At 46.3% G+C, this 17,285-nt stretch overlaps 1 protein-coding gene across 3 annotated transcripts in view; it reads right to left on the reverse strand.

Moving 5' to 3' along the window:
- Window positions 1-1,284: 1,284 nt before the first annotated feature.
- The window catches only part of LOC120809446 (furin), a 53,488-nt gene continuing 37,487 nt past the window's right edge, over window positions 1,285-17,285 (reverse strand). For all 3 annotated transcript variants that reach the window (XM_078082744.1, XM_040163261.2, XM_078082745.1), the window contains 10 exons: window positions 13,993-14,081; window positions 11,940-12,112; window positions 9,718-9,930; window positions 8,446-8,546; window positions 6,592-6,695; window positions 5,617-5,734; window positions 5,222-5,401; window positions 4,877-5,004; window positions 4,262-4,390; window positions 1,285-3,189 (listed from right to left, as the gene is read on the reverse strand). In XM_078082744.1, coding sequence (XP_077938870.1) covers window positions 2,474-3,189; window positions 4,262-4,390; window positions 4,877-5,004; window positions 5,222-5,401; window positions 5,617-5,734; window positions 6,592-6,695; window positions 8,446-8,546; window positions 9,718-9,930; window positions 11,940-12,112; window positions 13,993-14,081 — 1,951 coding nt within the window. In that variant the 3' untranslated portion in view covers window positions 1,285-2,473. The remainder of the gene's footprint in view (window positions 3,190-4,261; window positions 4,391-4,876; window positions 5,005-5,221; window positions 5,402-5,616; window positions 5,735-6,591; window positions 6,696-8,445; window positions 8,547-9,717; window positions 9,931-11,939; window positions 12,113-13,992; window positions 14,082-17,285) is intronic.

The following is a 17,285-nucleotide window of genomic DNA, read 5'->3' on the forward strand; positions in this document are numbered from 1 at the left end:
GATTTTAAACAGTTTCTGAAATTCGATCGATTTCTATCGCACTGGAGAATCTGCTTCATTTTCACGTGTTTTTTGTGTGTGTGTGTGTGTGTGTAATGAGCTCAATTGATTATCAGAAGGGGGCAATGTTGAGTCAGTCCAGCAGCACATCCTGTGCACACATGCTGTCAGTCAGATGGCTGTCAAGGACTCAACCTGACATTAAAAACAGAGCAGGCTGTCTGCGTCGAAGCTCACGTAGTTTAACCGTGGCAGGTCGTCCCCCCCCCCCCCCCCCATGTGTCCCCCTTGGTCAGGTGCAGGCGACGGCGTTGAGCAGCAGGGCTCACGCTTCGTGAAAAGGGATCAGCAGCACAGAGGGATACAGAAAGCGTGGTGGCGGGGAGGCCTGAGGCCTGAGAGGGATCACTGCACTGCGCGTGTGGAGGGGGAGGATGACTGTACTGGCTCCCCCCCGGGGGGTCGCTCGGCCTCTGCGTTTTTAACTCCACTCTGCGACTGCGTTTCTCAACCTTTCCTTCTCCATGAGCATCACATTCAGCAAACACACAAACAGGGTGCGACTGGCGGGAATAAGCGGACTGGAACCTCGGCGCCAACGGTGCTCTTTTAATAATACGTTTTAATGAAATATTTGTTGTCCCCAGGACCTTTTTGTGGGCATCAACGACTGCTAATTAATACAGACTAAAAAGATATACGTGGTAGAACCGATGACAACCAGCAGATGGATTTAAAAGGGCACAAGACTTTAAAATCCATCTGCTTTTTAACTCGCGAGCCAATGCATGCACACTTCTATTTTCACACGTTTGGAATAAAAAGCGTGGCGCTTCTTAGGGGCACCGAGTTGTGCAGCCAGTTCTCCTGGCAGATCTAATTATGGACCACAGAATGTACCTTCCCCCATGTACCCAGTTACCTGCGTTTTACAGGGTGTTATGAAGAAAAGCAGCTAATGAACAACGCCGCTACCAGCTGGCAATGTTTCCCCCCCATATACATACAAACCTTTTCCATTTATATTCATTTAAACCATATTGAAACTTGTTCCTTGGCGGCATTTCGGAAGCACGCTTGCAGCCCTACAACTGAATATTAGGGAGAAGGAAACGGAACGCTGGCGCCCTGTTGAGGCCAAAGCGCCCGCAGTGAAGGAAACACGCTTTCTATAATGTACAGACGTGAAGAAGTGATGAACCATCTGCTCCCTCGGTCGGCGTCGGATGCAAAACAACCCCCGAAAGTTTTCAAATCTGCCAGTATAGACACAAACAGTCCATCTATGCAACAGACAGTTTTTTATTCCAGCATGACGCTGATATCCACAATGTCAACATCCATCGTCAGTTAAATAAAAAAGGATATAAAACAAGCATAGAAAATGTCATACAAGATCTCATTACTTTATAACTACTTTGCATTGAAAGACTGATTCATCTTGCGCGGTGGTCTACACTGTTAATAATAATAAAGCCTTGTGTTCCTCTTCCAATGCGTGGGGCTCACAATGAAGAGAGAGAGAGAGAGCTTCACCCTGATGAAGATGTCCTGGAGAGAATCTACAAAATCAATATGCTCCGTGGGGAAAAAATGAAGAGAAAATAATGTAATTTCTTACCAGCAGAAACCTGGAGGAGCCGCGCTGTGAAGGTCAGCAGAGTTATTTTCATTGGATTCAAAAACTGTGTTACTTTACAACAAGTCAATGGGAGTTTGTGTCTGTGCCGTGGAGGCAATTCCCACTTTGCAAGGATTGAAAACAGAGCTTTCTTATAGAACAGCCGGCAGGGAGTTTTACCATACTGTCCCAGCAGTCTTAGTATTAATGAATAAGGCTCTGAACTTCATGACCGCTGGCCCACAATCTGCCATGTATCTGATACCAAATAACTTAAATGTCCTGCCTATGGCCTATGGCGCGGCGTTTGGGGCTACAAATGAATGTATGTATGGGAAAGTACTCAAATGGCTTAGAGGAGCAGTTTAATTGCCACAGAAAGTACTACGTGTACTGTATGTGTACATGTATGTGTATAATGTTCTCAGGTAGTTCAGAGGTGCTTTGACAAGTCTAACAATAACGTGGATTTTTAAAAGCCAGGATATCTCGTCCTCTGCTGCTTTGATTTCAATTTCTCTGACAAGTGCCTCAACTTTATGCGAGTGCAATACTCAGTTGGTAGAATATTCCTTTGACAAACTGGACAACATATGGTCAAGCGGGTCATTCAAAATAAATAACACAGTTGCATAACACCTCAACTTGGTGACCAAGAGCCAAATGCATCATGAATACATCTGTCATCTAATATTAATCAACAAGATACATTAACAAACATTGTTAAATGTTCATAAATACGCAACAAAAACAAAGCTTGGCTCATCAATGCGTTTGGACGGAGTGCTGATGGGACTCCTGCGCGTATCAGCTCTGTACATTCATATCTAAATGCCGATGAGGCAGGTCCAGCTAGATCGCGCTCTGTGTCTTGATGAAAGCCGTCCTCTCGCCGCGACCGTCCATTTCCTCGCTGTCTGATTCAGACTGGAAGGCGATCGTGTCCTCGTCCCCCCACACAGTGGGGATCCCCCTGTAGCATATGCGGGCCTTCCTCTCCCGTCTTTGGCCCCAGCCAAAACGGAAGCCCATCCGCACCCCCGCCTCTGAATACCCAGAGGGTAGTTTGGTCCTCCGGCCCAGAGAAGCGCCGCCTGAGCGCATCTGCAGCAAGAAGAAGACCCCGACGAAGGCGGACAGGACCGCGGCACAGCTGAGCACGGCGACCACCGCCGGTAACTGGGTGGACGCCGCTACGCCGAGCCCCGGCGGCTCCTCGCCTTCTCCCCCGTCGTCGTCCTCCTGCGCTGCCGTTGGGATCTCCCCCCCCCGCGGCCCGGCTCCGTCAGCCTCCAGGCCCCCGACGGGAGGGGATTTGCGCTGGACCTGGCTCTTGTGCAGGCAGGAGGTAAGAACGAGGCGGCTGTGAGGCGGGCAGGACAGGCAGTTCGTAGGCCCGGTGCCGGAGCAGGTGAGGCAGGCGGGGTTGCAGGGCAGGCAGGCCTGGACAGAGGACAGGTCCACCCAGTTCTCCAGGGAGAGGTTGAGGAGCTGTGGGCCGGAGGTGAAGCCCGGAGGACATAACTTCACGCAACCCTGGAGGAGGAGGGAGAAGCCGGGGCTGCACTCTGAGAGCAGCGTGGAAGATGAAAGCACAACGAGGATTCAGTCTCATGCATCTTTAATGGGACCAGCAGCAAGTATTTCAACAGTGGGAGACAATGAAAACCAAACAATTCTCACATTTCAAAGACTGCAACCTTTAAGAAAGATAAGTAAGGATCCATCAATTGACTGTTGAATGATTGCTAATTCATCTATTTTTTCTAATTCTTGCTTACTGTACACAATTTCCTTGAAATAACCAGAAAAAGAAAAAATCCATTTAACCCTACATTACTAATGAAAGAAGGTCTTTTCTTCCATATAATCATCACCACATGAAAAAGTCTCATAAAACAAAGGGTAAATACTAAACCTTGACCACCAAATTTAGTTGAATTTGGATCTGATTAAGACGACTCGTTTGAATACTTAATACTAAGGTTGCAAACTTTGCTTTCGCAATTGGAAATAGCCGACGCAGTCTGACCCACAGCCTGTAACGAAGGATGGAGTGCAGCTCAAAGAGCAGACCCATCAAAAAACTAAGCGCCAGCTTCATCCAAAGATATTCTGGACAGGAGCAGCAAAAAAATGGATTTGAACACAATTCAAAATGGTGGAAAATGAATCTGGAAGCAGCTGGGCTTGGTTGGAACAACTGTGACTTGATTGTTGAAACTAATGTTTCACAGTTACAGGGCAATAAAATTCTGCCCACATTGCACCCATTGGAAGATGCTCCTCTTTGGATCCCCGGTTCTACATTAAAGTAACGCTTATAATCAACATAGAAGTAATTGGGCGTGATGTATGAATATGGATTCATCTGGACTGCAACATGTAGCAAAGATAAAATCATAATAATTCCAAGGCTTAAATGTTCAAGGCCAGAATGTGACGTTCTTTGTTAAATCCTCTTTCAATCCAAATTGAATCGTCTCTGCGCTGCACATTCTCGCGTCTCAAACAATAAAGTGGCCTCGTGTAAAATAGATCGACACAGCGGTTCTGTGCGACGGACACACAGACACGCAACAAAAAGAGCCCATTCCACTTGAGTGGTTCAAAGTTTGAGTGAAGCCTGAATGATCTCACCGATACAGATCTGCTGGGCATCGAAGGTCTTGCAGCTGTTGTTGGACGGTCGAGGGAAGTCAGACGAGGAGGGGTTAAAGACGCTCGATCCGGTTCCCCACAGAATGAGGGTGAACTGACTCAATACCACTGAGAGAGAGAAATATTAAAGTAACACTTCTGAGAGAGTGAACAGTGTGAACTGGCTGAGATGAGGATGTAAGGGGGTAAGAAAGGGAATCGATGAGGGCGGACCAAAGACAACAGTGGAGGAGGAGGTGATGCCTTCATATCTTAGTCACCAAAGCCACACCAGATTATAGGACTTAACTTATCTGAAAATATGCTGCTTTTTTGCATTTTGGAGGGAAATGCAGCCCATTCATTGAAGTTCACCAACCACTTTCTTGCAGAAAAATGTGTCTGTTCTGCATCTTTAAAGTTTTAATCCACATTTATATCTGAGAGGCGCTTCCCTCTGGTACCAAAAATGGTGAAACACTGAATCTTTAGAGAGATACAGAAAGCGCGGAACTGAGCAGAGGATAATTTGAGATGTTTTTAATGGGGCTGTGCATGCTGGCATGAATGGAACGTGAGCAGACTGAGCAAATCACGGCGATGCGTCGCTGTTACCGAGGTCACGTCCATTAGCGGCTACATTTTCTATTTCCAGTGTCCATTCCCCTTGAGGATCCTCGCCCCACGAGTGGGTGGTCATAAAGGCCCAGTCGTTGAATCCCTCAGAGGAGAAGTCATTGGGCCTGCGAGAAAAGCGCAGATGAGGTGATTGTGCCATTTATTTTCTGGAGGTAGAACAGTGTTTCCCCCCCCCCACAGAGTACACACGTGAGAGTATCGCTGCACAGATTAAAAACACAGGTAAATGCGCATTGTGGTTGTCTGTGTGCGTGAAAGAGATTGATCCCACGGTCCAGCTGCTGCTGTGTCTGTGTATATAGAGGTGCATTTACTGTGTACCTGGGAAACAGCAAGGTGGAACACGTGCCCAGTGGGCTGATGAGATGGATTGCCAATTTTCCTCTCTGGTTGTGGGAGAGAGTGATGCGAGCCTGAACATGTTCCAGAGACCTGACGTACTCCGGGCGTCCCCAGCAGGCGTCCACGCTCTTGCTGAACACCAGCTTGCTGCCCACGTCTCTGCAGGTTGGACGAGTTGGGGAGGTGGTTAATGTCGTGTGGCTGCAGAAATATACATGAACGTCCCAGCTCCAAGGAGAATACAGTGACATCGATCAGCCTGAGCTGCATGGCGGAACAGCAGCAAGTGCTCGTAAATGCACTAAACACACACACACACACACACACACACACACACACACACAGAGAGAGAGAGAGAGAGAGAGAGAGAGAACCTTGGTTGTGTGAGCATGGTGTGAACACACTGATGCTGCGGCGCCACTGTGGTCCAGCCCTGTGCCAGAGTCACCATGGCACCTGCATCCAGAAGCCCGTAGCCGTACGAATGACTCACTGTGGGGAAACGAAGACCAGAGATGAAGAGAATGACAGGTTGGTGGGCGGTAATCATCTCAAAAAGAGAGAAATAGCTGCCAGCCAACAATCTATTCTTTTACATAGCCAGCCATCCGTATCGGACGATGACGTCAGAAACAATGTGGTTGTTTTTTTGTTTTGTTATTGAAAGGAACCCCCTGAGGCGGCGGCAGCAGCAGCAGCAGGGTCTTGCCCTGTCGACCTCCTGTAGTGGGCTGACAGTGTGTTTTTAACCGGGCTATTAGTCAGGACTCCACTAGAATCTAAATGGCCCAAGAGGATAATTGCAGCTCAGTTATCTGGCCTCGGAAATGACGTTAGCCGCGCACTTCTCCCCGGCGGAGGCTTGTTCGGGATATGATGTGGGTTCATGTGTGAGCCACATAGGAGGGAAAGCTGATGTCGGTTTTTGTTGAGAATCTGGAGACTTTGTGTTGTGCAGCAGCCTGCCGTCTCACTGCGTGTGGCTTACGGCTCTGCCTGTGACAAAACACGGACGTTACGGATTATGCAAATGTGGCTTAAAATGAAGCCATCAAGAAAAATATAAAAATAAAATTCTTTCCGATCTTTTCTCATAGAACAACACAGGAGGAGGAAATTGTACATATTGGAGCGGACACACAAAAAAACCCAGAGAGGAGACCAAACTTAGAGTGAGCCGTTTACTATTGTGCCCGTTTGCGCACAATATTGAGTAAGCGCTTCATTATATAAATACTGTTGTATAACGAATGTGCTCAAAAATAAAAGTTCTGTCGTGTGTGCCAAGGAGAGAAGTACAAATATCACGCCATACGATACTATCGGTGCTTATGTTCGGAGCAGCGTACCTCTGCGTCCCACTCCGTTGGTCTTCCAGTCTCCGGCGCTGAGGTGCCCGGGCCGGGACGTTCTCACCACCAGGTGCTGCATGTCCCTCCAGGTCAGGTTCACGCTGCAGAGGTACGGGAGGGTCAGTAAACTGTACCGCCCTTGAGTCGTGTACCGCTAGAATGTAGAACTTTCCAAAGTATTCGCATTAAGCGAGCAGCCCGGGTCCGCTGACCTCGACTGCACGACAATACATGGAAAGGGAAATGTGAGGAGCTGTGGGATATGGAGAAAGGTCGAGAGTCTGTGGACACGCCTGAAATATGATCCACCGGAGACATACATTTCTAAAATATCATGCTGAGCCGCAGGGGAAGCCCCGAGCGATATGCCAGTCAACCATAACAAAGGTTAGGCTCACGTTATGGTTTTAACACAGTATTAAAAAAGGTCCATCATAAGCTAGTGTGTTGAAAGGTCGCGGGACACAGTAAAACAGAGGACACGGCGGGGCGAAGTACTGTGTCTAGACCTCTCGTTAAAGATGTTTCTAATGAGGTCTGGGACTGGGGAGGGGGAGGGGGGGGGTCACCTTCCACCGGTACAATTTATTTTAAGGAAGCACAGCGAGGGAAGAATTAGGACAAACAGCCTTTGAAAAAACCGATGGTGAGAAAACGGCGCCGTGGTTTAAGATGGTGCCTCCTGAGCGGACCGCCACCACAGACACATAGATTCAGGATTGCACTTTTGCATCACTCACTCTGCCGGTATCCGTATCAGCATTCACATCTCACCCCCCCCCCCCCGCTCCCACCCGCACCCTCCACACACTCAATGTCACCTCCGAAGGGGAAAGTGAAATATTGAAACACCAGAAAGCCAAAACACTCACTGCCTATTAAATGATTCCATCTCTGTGATGTTTCGTGTGGTCCCACTTTGATAAACTAGCCGCCCTGTTATTACCGCTACCTGCCGGGGGAGCGCAGAGCCGACTCCGCCGCGCTGTTCCAAAGTGAAAGATAACCTGAGTGGTGTAAACTTTAGGCCTGTCAATCATGACGCGTGAGGTGACGGCGCAGAGATAAACATGCTGTATGCTGAGCATGTAGGGCCGCAACAGAGACCCGGGTTGTGAGGTAATGCCGGATTTGCTTTCGACACCTGTCAGGCTGCACACTGGAGGTGGAAATGAGGTAAATTATGCAGCGCGGAGCACGGCTGACTGATGAGGAGTTAACACGACGAGAAGATACGACCGAAATGATGAACACGCTGCGGCGCTGCCGACAGAAACTTTGATTCTGACACCTGGAGTTCTTGGCGAGCGATGATGAGAGACGTTTTGCAGGTATTCAGGTGTCTGTGTGCACTGCCGCTGCTGATTCGTCCGACTAATTAACACATTATTTAAAGCTTAATTTGCTGAAGAAAGAATTACTGGGCTCGATTTTAAGCCAATAACAACTTCCAGACGTGAGCGCGCACACACACACACACACACACACACACACACACACACAAGAGCAGAACAAATTTATAAATCAACGTTTTTGAGTTGTGAAACTAAATAACATGATTGTACTGTCATAAAATAATATAAATGCCGGTGTTAATATTGACGTAGCAATTATAATAACACTGCTTTAAATTGGTCCTCCAAGGTCAACGCTGACATCGACGGGCGAGTCTACTCAACTTACCTATCGCACGTCATTTATATGAATACAATTATGTTAACGGCTTCCCATAAGAGTGTCACTAGGCAACTCCTTCTTCACACGTCAACGGCATCCACGTTCACCGTTAGAGCAGATTGCCAATGGGGTTGAGGTTCTACTCTGGGAGGCGGTTGTGTTATTCTCACTCACTTGGCCTCCAGAGCCAGAGCAATGATCCCGGCAGCCAGCGGCGCGGAGGCGGACGTTCCCGTGTGCGAGTCTGTGCATTTCTGCCTCAGGTCCGTGGTCACCTTGGAGACAGGAGAAGAGAGTGGAGAGCAGGAATACACGAGGTTAGACACGGTTAATATGACACATTGAGTGAGGGAGGGGCGGGGGATGGGGGCGGGGGAGCAAGTAGGTTCAGTCTCAGGTCTGTGGATCCCCGCCAAAGGGTCACAGCCGGGGGAAGTGAAAGTCAGCCAAATCAGCCCGGGCCAGGTGACGGAGAGGCGGAGCGTGTTAGCGCTCCACGTGCACCTCTGCTCTCAGTCCCTGCCGTTGCCAGAAAGCAATGAGGGTCACGATGGGGACACGAGGTTTGGTTTACAACCTTTGACCTGACACATTGTGGCACTGACGGCCATCATCTGTGGGAAGGAGTCTAAGTTTTAGAGCAGTAGACAAACAGAGATGTCGGCACACAACTCTATCAGAGCCGGATGAAACAACACTGGAAGGCTGTCATACTTCATCATTAGTTTTGGGTTATCATCATTAGTCAGTAGTCATTTATCAAGATTTCGCTGCTCGTTTCAGTTTTCTATCGTTCTGAACGGAATCGTTTGGGTTTGTACCCTTCATCCGTCGAAAAGATAAATCTGACTAAATCGTTCTGATGAGCATTTCTTTTACTTCATTTTTTTTTATTAAGCTGAATAATTAATTTTGTGAAAAAAACAAAAAACAAAAATCAGACTCCCAGTTTCTGATAAACGAAAGCTGTGTGAACTCACTGATGGAGCAAGCGACAGCTTCTGACTACCGGAGCAACAAGCCAACAGCTGCCGTGCATTTTAGAGTGACTTCAATTTCATCTATTTGATGAGTTATGTCTGCTCGCCTGCAGCAGGTCTCTGGTGTATTTTGAGGGAAATGGCAGATGTTTGGTTTGTTTTAGGTTATTCAACGTCTCGGAGGCAACTCTTCCTTCAGCAGACACGCATCTTGAAGGAAGCATGTGGCATTTCTCACTGTCAGTCAGCTTGCGCTCACTGTACGTTACATCAGTCACTCAGATCCTGGCAATTTTTTTAATTAATGCGTACGCACACTTGAAACGGTTCCATCCACGTATGAGCTCGGTGGTTATTTTGTTGCAGTGCTGACATTTATAGTCCGTTAGACATTCAAAGTATAAAAAAACAATCCCACACAAAAACCGGCGAGACGTTCAAAGCGCGCGTGGGCGCGAACACTCACGATTTGTTTCTCCCCGGGGTTTCCGGAGCTGAAGGTGGTGGCGAGGGTGGAGGAGCAGGGCTCGCTGTACCACGGCACGTTGCCGGACTGCGTGGTGCTGCTGATGGAGAGGGTGTAAATGCTGTTGGTGTAGCCGTCGCAGTTACAGCTGTCCTGCTCCCGGCCGCCGTTGCCCGAGGCCCACACAAAGATGGAGCCCTGTCCCCCGCGTCCCTGCGGCGCAGAAGCAGAGACTAAACGTTGTCCTTGACCAAGACGTTTGTCTGTGTGCTCGAACGCTTTGTCGCTTGAATGCTTTTTTTCCCGCTTACCAGCAGTGAACCGCTGCAGGCCCAACTCTTATTAATGCATCATAATGTCGGGAAACATTAGATAACAAACAGGAGAAATGTAATTACAAAATCTACTCAAGCAGAATGTAATATGAGGACATGATAAATGACAACATTATATTTGGCAGTGAGACTATATGCTTCACACACACACACACACACACACACACACACACACTGGACTTGCCAACAGGACGCTGGTAACATTTTAGCAAAGTAACAAAGGTTGTTGTTTGTCGACATGTTTGGATTGCTCCTTTCGCTCCAAGACACACAGAACCTCGTCCATGCATTTGTCTCCAGCTGATTGGATTACTACTCTGTAACCGCTTAAATGCCCCCAAAAAGGGATGGATTTGTTTTTGCACATCCTGCACTATTTAGCTGTGATCCCGAGAATTGATTTGTAATGTTTTTAAGGCCCTGGTTGGTCTGCAGTGTCGACCTTCCATTGCTCACCACCGGGGTGATTTCTGCCTGAGGTCTGCAGCCTGGTTGTTGACCCCTGAGCTGGAGACGGAGGACAGGAGGTCATCTGCAGGAGGGCGAAGCTCTGGAATGCCTCTGGATGCAAGTCAACTTCAACGTCCATTTGTTCAAGCGAGATGGATTTTCAAATGACCTTTTCGTTGTTTTTATTTATTCTCGAAGAAATAATTGTAGAGAGCTGCCCTCTTTTATAGGTAGAGGTATAATTATCGTTACAATACATTTATTTTCAGCATTAATCACATGTTATTTAAAAAATGAAATGAAATGATATCCCAGACACTGACATTAAAGAATAAAACTGAAAAATTAAAGCATTTCTTCAACCACGTACAGTTTAAACCAAGTGGGCGGATAAAATATTCTTCTTCAATAACAAAACAATACTGTGTGATGGCAAAAAAAGATAAAAGAGTGGAGGGAGGTCTCTAAAATCCCACATACTGCGAGCAGAAATAATTAGAAGAAAAAAAACATTATTAATAATTTATAATGATACAAAATAAAGGTCCTGTCACGTCATCAGTTCCAGTATTGTAGCTTTGCAGTCCTGACAAATTTAAAGATACTTCAATCTGTGCTTATGACCGATGTTGCAAAACTGTTATTATTTATTGACAGCTTGCAAAGATACAAAGAGACCTGAATTCCACTTGAACGCAGACTTTAAAGAAAAGCTTGTTTGATTATGATTTCATTTTCTGAAATATATATATATATATATATATATATATATATATATATATATATATATATATATATCATAATATCACAACTGACCATGAGTTTGTGGGGAGGATTTAATTTGAATGAATGTGTTGCCGTTGGATCGTATCAGAGTCTTGTGGCTCGAGTGCGATTCACCACCCAACGCTGCCTTCGCAGGAGGCCGGATGATGAAACCTGGATGCCAGCGGTTATCTCAGTGCCAGGAGAACACACGCTGAACCAGAAAGGCCGTATTGCGCCGCTGTCAGCCGATTCCTCCTCACTAACACACCATGATGTGTGGGGCAATTCCCATTTTTGGAATGTGACGTATGAATCATTCTTTTACGCAAAAGAAAATCACAGCTGTCTTTGGTTTGAATTATTGTTGCGCATCGGTCACTGCTGCTTTGATTCTGTTTCCTTCCATCTCCCATTTATCATCCAGCTGATGCAGCATGCTGACACGTGAGAAATGATGACATTAGATAGAGTGTCACATACTACCCGTCCCTCTGACTAACCCTAAAGAGCTGTGGTGTTGTGTCTCCGTCTGCTTCCCAATTGATCGCTGTGTTTTCCCCACTTCAACAGGAGCTGCCTCATATTCAGCACACAAACACACGAGCAGACGCACTCTGACTCTGACGCTGTCAGACGCTCTGACAAGTACGAGTTCATGCCGCGACTAACCTTGGTGATTCCCTGGAGGAACGCCTCCTTCGCCAGCTTGGCCGGGCCGTCCAGCGACTTGCCGTCGTCCTCCGGGCCCCAGCTGGCGCTGTAAATGTGGATGTGCTGCGGGTTGAGGCTCAGAGAGTGGGCCTCCACCACGTCCGTCACCTCCCCGTCCAGCATACGAACTCCTGTGAGGCGAGCAGGACCCGCAGAGCAGAACTGGTTACCCAGAGCAAGCACCAAACAGCCTTATTGCGTATCAGTAGTAGCCTAAAGTTTAGAGGTGACGTGTTCTCAAACGGAACGTGCACTGTTTTAGAGCGAGGCCGCCAGTAAATCAAAATGACGGCCACGAGATAAGACCGGAGATTTTGCATAGTCTGCTCCCATGTAACTTCTGCATACGTTACGAGAAGAGGACGGAGGGATGGTGGTGTTTGCACCAACTTTAAACCAATCTAGAGACAGCTCCGTCCCTGTTAATAATAAACATAATAAATCAGATACCAGCATGTTTTAATAAGAGGCGACTACGCCCAAAATGTACATATGTATATATAGAACAGGTCAGTACAACCTTAACTGTAAAAAAACAGCATTCAGATTTAAACGATCTGAAAGTCTTCACCCGCAGATGCTGCTCTGATGGGGGTATAAATATATATATATATATATATTTTTTTACAGTCAAATATGAAAACCCAGCTGGTTATCAAACCAGGAACGGCTAGTTCCCTCACCCCAATGAACAACCGAGAAAGGACACGTAGGCAAACCAAAGAGGGAACACGCGGTGCCGACTGGCGTAAACGAGCGGAGCGCTTACAAAGCCTTGGACCGACTGTGGGGGCCCACGCGGGGGCGGCGCTGAATGCAACCTTTCATCATACCTGAACCAAACCCCGTCGGAGCCTTTGAAGCGAGCGCCCTCAGATCCCTCCTCTGAACATTAATGGCTGCAGAGAGACGTGAAACGAACCAACCTCAAATAAGGTTCCATTACTGGGAAAAGACCACCGGACCTCAGAGGCCGCCGCGCCACCGGCGACGTCCGCCTCGAAACTTAAATAAGCCATTCAGAAGAAACGCGCCAGACGAGATGCAGCTGAAGCAGTAATTACTCTGTTGGCATGGAGATTGTTCACACCGCAAGTTTGAATAGTGAGAAGCCTGAAAAGCGCAGCGTTTGCCGGGCTGATCGCTTTGCTCTGGCGGTAATGCGCCGGTAACGATAATCATTGTCATCAACGTCCTGCAGCTCAACGATTCCTTATAAAGACGCTGCTGTGAGAGTCAGAGGCGGCAGGAACGCACACACACACACACAAGGAGGAATTTGGGAGCAAATCACAGCTGTTTATGAACAATCTCCTGACGTGAACAGATTCAGGGAGGAGTAAATTACGAGAACGAGGCCGTTCTCCATCGGGAGATGAATGGTAATGAAGACAAAGAAGGAGAATTATGAGTAACATCTGTGAACGGGACCGCTCAGGGCGGCACGAGGCTCCGCTGAGTCTTGTTGGCTGCAATCATGTCACTGACAGATTGTCTGGTGAACAAAGTTAGTAAAAGCCTCCTTGGAGTACTTTATCGTGTGCAAACATCAGGGGGACGGCTCTCAGTTTTGTGGCATCAGCATAACATTAAATGTAGGCATTATTGTAAATTGCCCGGCTTCAAGACTAATAAAGATTATCTTATTTTAACAGTGTTTTGTTGCTTCTTAACAGAACAAACAAGAAAACATTTGAAAAATGTGATTTTCTTCCAATCACTGGAATGTCAAGGTTGAGTGTGTTACTATCATTTTTGGTTTGAAAAAAAACAAACATGTCAAAAACTATCAATCAGACAACAAAAGATGGCCAACACAAAGATGTGTGAAGGATATCGGCTCCAAAATAAGTTGCAATGTAGCAGATGCAAAATCCCCTCTACAGTACGTTAATGATTGTGTGAGTATTTTTTTTGCATATTATTTATCATTGAAACAATGTTCAACGTTAAATCCTAAATTCGTTCTAATGAACCATTTGTCCTAATAAAAATAAAAAAAAACACTCACCTCCTATCTTAGCGTCGTAGGCCACACCGACGCCACACACGCCGTTGTCGGCCGCCGCCGCAACTTCTCCTGCACATCGCGTTCCGTGTCTGGGGAGAGGAAGGTGTCACAAGAGACGGGGGTGGGAGATTACGAGGGGGCAATTCACGCATAAAGCAGGAGCATCGTGATACAATAACTCGACTGTCTGCTCGCGGGCAAAACAGCAGCGGGCGATGGCGACCTGGTGAAGCGAGCAGGGCTTTCACAGAACAAAAGCCAGTGGCCCTTTTGTGGCTGCACCAGAGTCGTCTCACAATGGAGGGTACATTCGTTAGAGTAAGCTTTAGAATTCGAGCATTACTTACGGTGACGCAGGGAGGAAAAACACCTTCCTGCTGAGCATAACTAGAACGCCGTGTCAAGGACACACTGGCTTTCTTTTTCACACAGCACAAGGAGAACAAAGAAGCCAACGCAGGTGTAAGAACTGCACTGTCTGTCAAAGTTACCACAGTTATTACGTACAACAGATTTTTAGGGCTATGTTTAACCCCAAATTTGCATTATAATGTCTTAAATCAGTGAAAACACATTTTGTTAATCAGTTTTCTACCAGTTTTGGTTGTTTTACACAGTATTTCTGTCCTTTAGCTGTAACATGGGATACTTACTAATGAATAAATACTTTAATTTGGTTGTTCAAGTATCCTTAATGTGTCTGCGTATGTTTAATATGACACACATGCCGTCCTCTTGGTTTACCTTTTTATTGTTACGTGCTTCCACTGGTAACCCCGGTGTTTAACATCACATTGCAATGAATTGTGGGTGATGAAAGTCTTCATCGGATGCTGAGTTACAGAAAGGGTTCCTAAGAGATTCAACTTCGTGGAACCATAAACCCTCTGAATTAACAAATGTTCTGCGTGTTCTATACATCGGCATGTACAAAGCTTTAGACCGGTGAACATCTAATCCTTTCAGTTTGATCACTTACAAAGAGTAACCGAGGTGAAACCAGGGGAGCAACACAAAGACTTAAAATGTATCATGGCGGTCAAAAGCCAGTCGAATGAGAGAGGAGATGTTATCGATGTAAATGAATTATTCACAGAGTCCCTCATTAATACCTTCAACCAGTCCCCCACAGAGCGACCAGGTGTCAATCACAACCACGCTCTGCAAACATAAAACAACTCAGACCGCGTAAATCGTGCTTTATCAACCACAAATGTAAAATGAATCCAATGAAACGTCTCTAACTAAAGAGCTTTGCCTCATTCCGAGCCAAAAGGTAATCGTTGGTGAAACCGTTTTAATATGTTTGCCTGACTTTAGGGGCTAAAGCGGCGTGATGGGACGAAAGCAGCGTTTGCATAAGATCGTGTGCTGATTACAGTAGAGAGAGCTGAGGAAGCAACACGCACTGTGTGAGTCGGATACGCAGCTAATTATGTACGCGATATAGTTTTGGAAGAGCCGAAAGTCAAAGTCGTTCCAACGGGATCAGAGCCGGGACTCTGATGGGACTGCGTGTAGGTCCGTGATATACAACCCACCCACCAATTCCCACTTCTAAACATTTTAGCAGGATGCGCACAGCCGTCTTCCTTCTCTTTTTTTAATTGTTCGGGATTTACGGCGTCGAAGAACAACAAGAACAACTTGCTCACAACAACTGCAAACAAAGACGGTGTGGAACGAGGCAACGTGGACCTCCTGAGAAATCATTAATTCAGCTGTCAACAACTACAGGCGTGGAAGGGATTTAATCAACTGGCCTGACAGGACACATCTTTCACTGACAGAGATGCACTCACCTTGGGACCTTGGCACCACATATGGCAGAGTTTAATACATCACAGATGCAGTTAAATTATTATCGGCGCTATCAAGAGGTTGAACTACGCTGTTTTATTGCTAACTAACTTGGACGGCAGCTGGTAATGAGAGGTTGATGGCTCCCTCAAGAACAATATATATGTACTCAGGGGTTGAATTGAGATTTATTAGGCGGGGAGGACATTCCTTGGCAGCGCTATGTAACGTAGCTGCAGCGTTCAAACGCCATTATGACCTAATAAGCATTAGATAATCAATAGAATTCACAAGTCATTCCAATTTGGCTGATTATCAGAGCAAAAACCGAGTGAATGGAAGAAACTTCAGGAATAGCAGCGCAGTCGCAGTTGTGCAGCCTCCCCCTGTGTTCATGTGTGTGTTTATGCATGTGTGTGTTTATGCATGTGCGTGTTAATGTATGTGTTTAAGGTGCTTGCGAAGTGGCGAGCGGCCCTTTAAACTATCAGAGCGCTAAAGAGGCAAACAACTGCCCACTCATTACATTTTAGCTCCCCGCCTACAACGTCTGACTGGCTGGCGCGGATCAATCACGTTGTTATGTGCTGGAACGCTGACGAGTGGGAGCCGAATGGTGGCCGTCAGTCATCTAGAGCCAGAAAAGAAAAAGAAAAAGTCATTTGTGTGAGTAGCTTTTAAGTAGCATTTGTTAAACCCAGTGAAGGAATAGGAGCGAGAGGACAGTCAAATGATGCTGAGGAAGTGAAAGTGCTACTGAATTTCACTGCAGTGCTGTGGCTGCTTAACATAAAAACAACTAAACGAGGTTTACAGATGAAGAATAAATTACTCTAAGTGCTTCTATAATTGAATGTGGCAGAAGCATTCTCCATTTTAAAGCGAACCCGTGCAGTTTCTAATGAGCTATTTGTCTTGGAAATGATACTTCAAAATGATTAACACAACTTAAGGTTTACACCTGTTTGTTTTCACGCTGTAAAACATACTATCGAGCTACATTTTAAAGCAATATGGTCCTCGAATTTATTTTGCAGTGTTCTTAATTGTACGGAGCAAACAGAGAGGAAAATAAACTGCGAATGCACCACATTCTTTCACTATCAAAGGAGTGTGTGATTATTCGCCCTGTCTCACATAACTCACACAAACAGACAGCCAGACTGCTCGGTCCAAACTACTTCACCCCTGCAATGAGCAGCCACCTGCAGTGGAATTGCAAATCAAATCTCAAATTTCAATGACTCACGTTCAAAAAACAAACAAATGCCTGGCTCAAAGCTCTTCTCTTTAAAAGATATAATTCAAACAAATCGTGCAAACAATAGTGTGAGTCATGTATAATATTCAAATAAAAATCCATGATAATAATACATCGATAGTGTGGTACACCTTTAGCTGCACATAAATACTCGCACATTAAGTTATGTTTCATCAAACGGCATCGTGAAAAAATGTGTCTTCCGACCCGGTGGCGCATGTCCTCGGACCGG

Source organism: Gasterosteus aculeatus, chromosome X (genome assembly GCF_964276395.1).
Source record: "Gasterosteus aculeatus chromosome X, fGasAcu3.hap1.1, whole genome shotgun sequence".
In the NCBI taxonomy this organism is placed as follows: Eukaryota; Metazoa; Chordata; class Actinopteri; order Perciformes; family Gasterosteidae; genus Gasterosteus; species Gasterosteus aculeatus.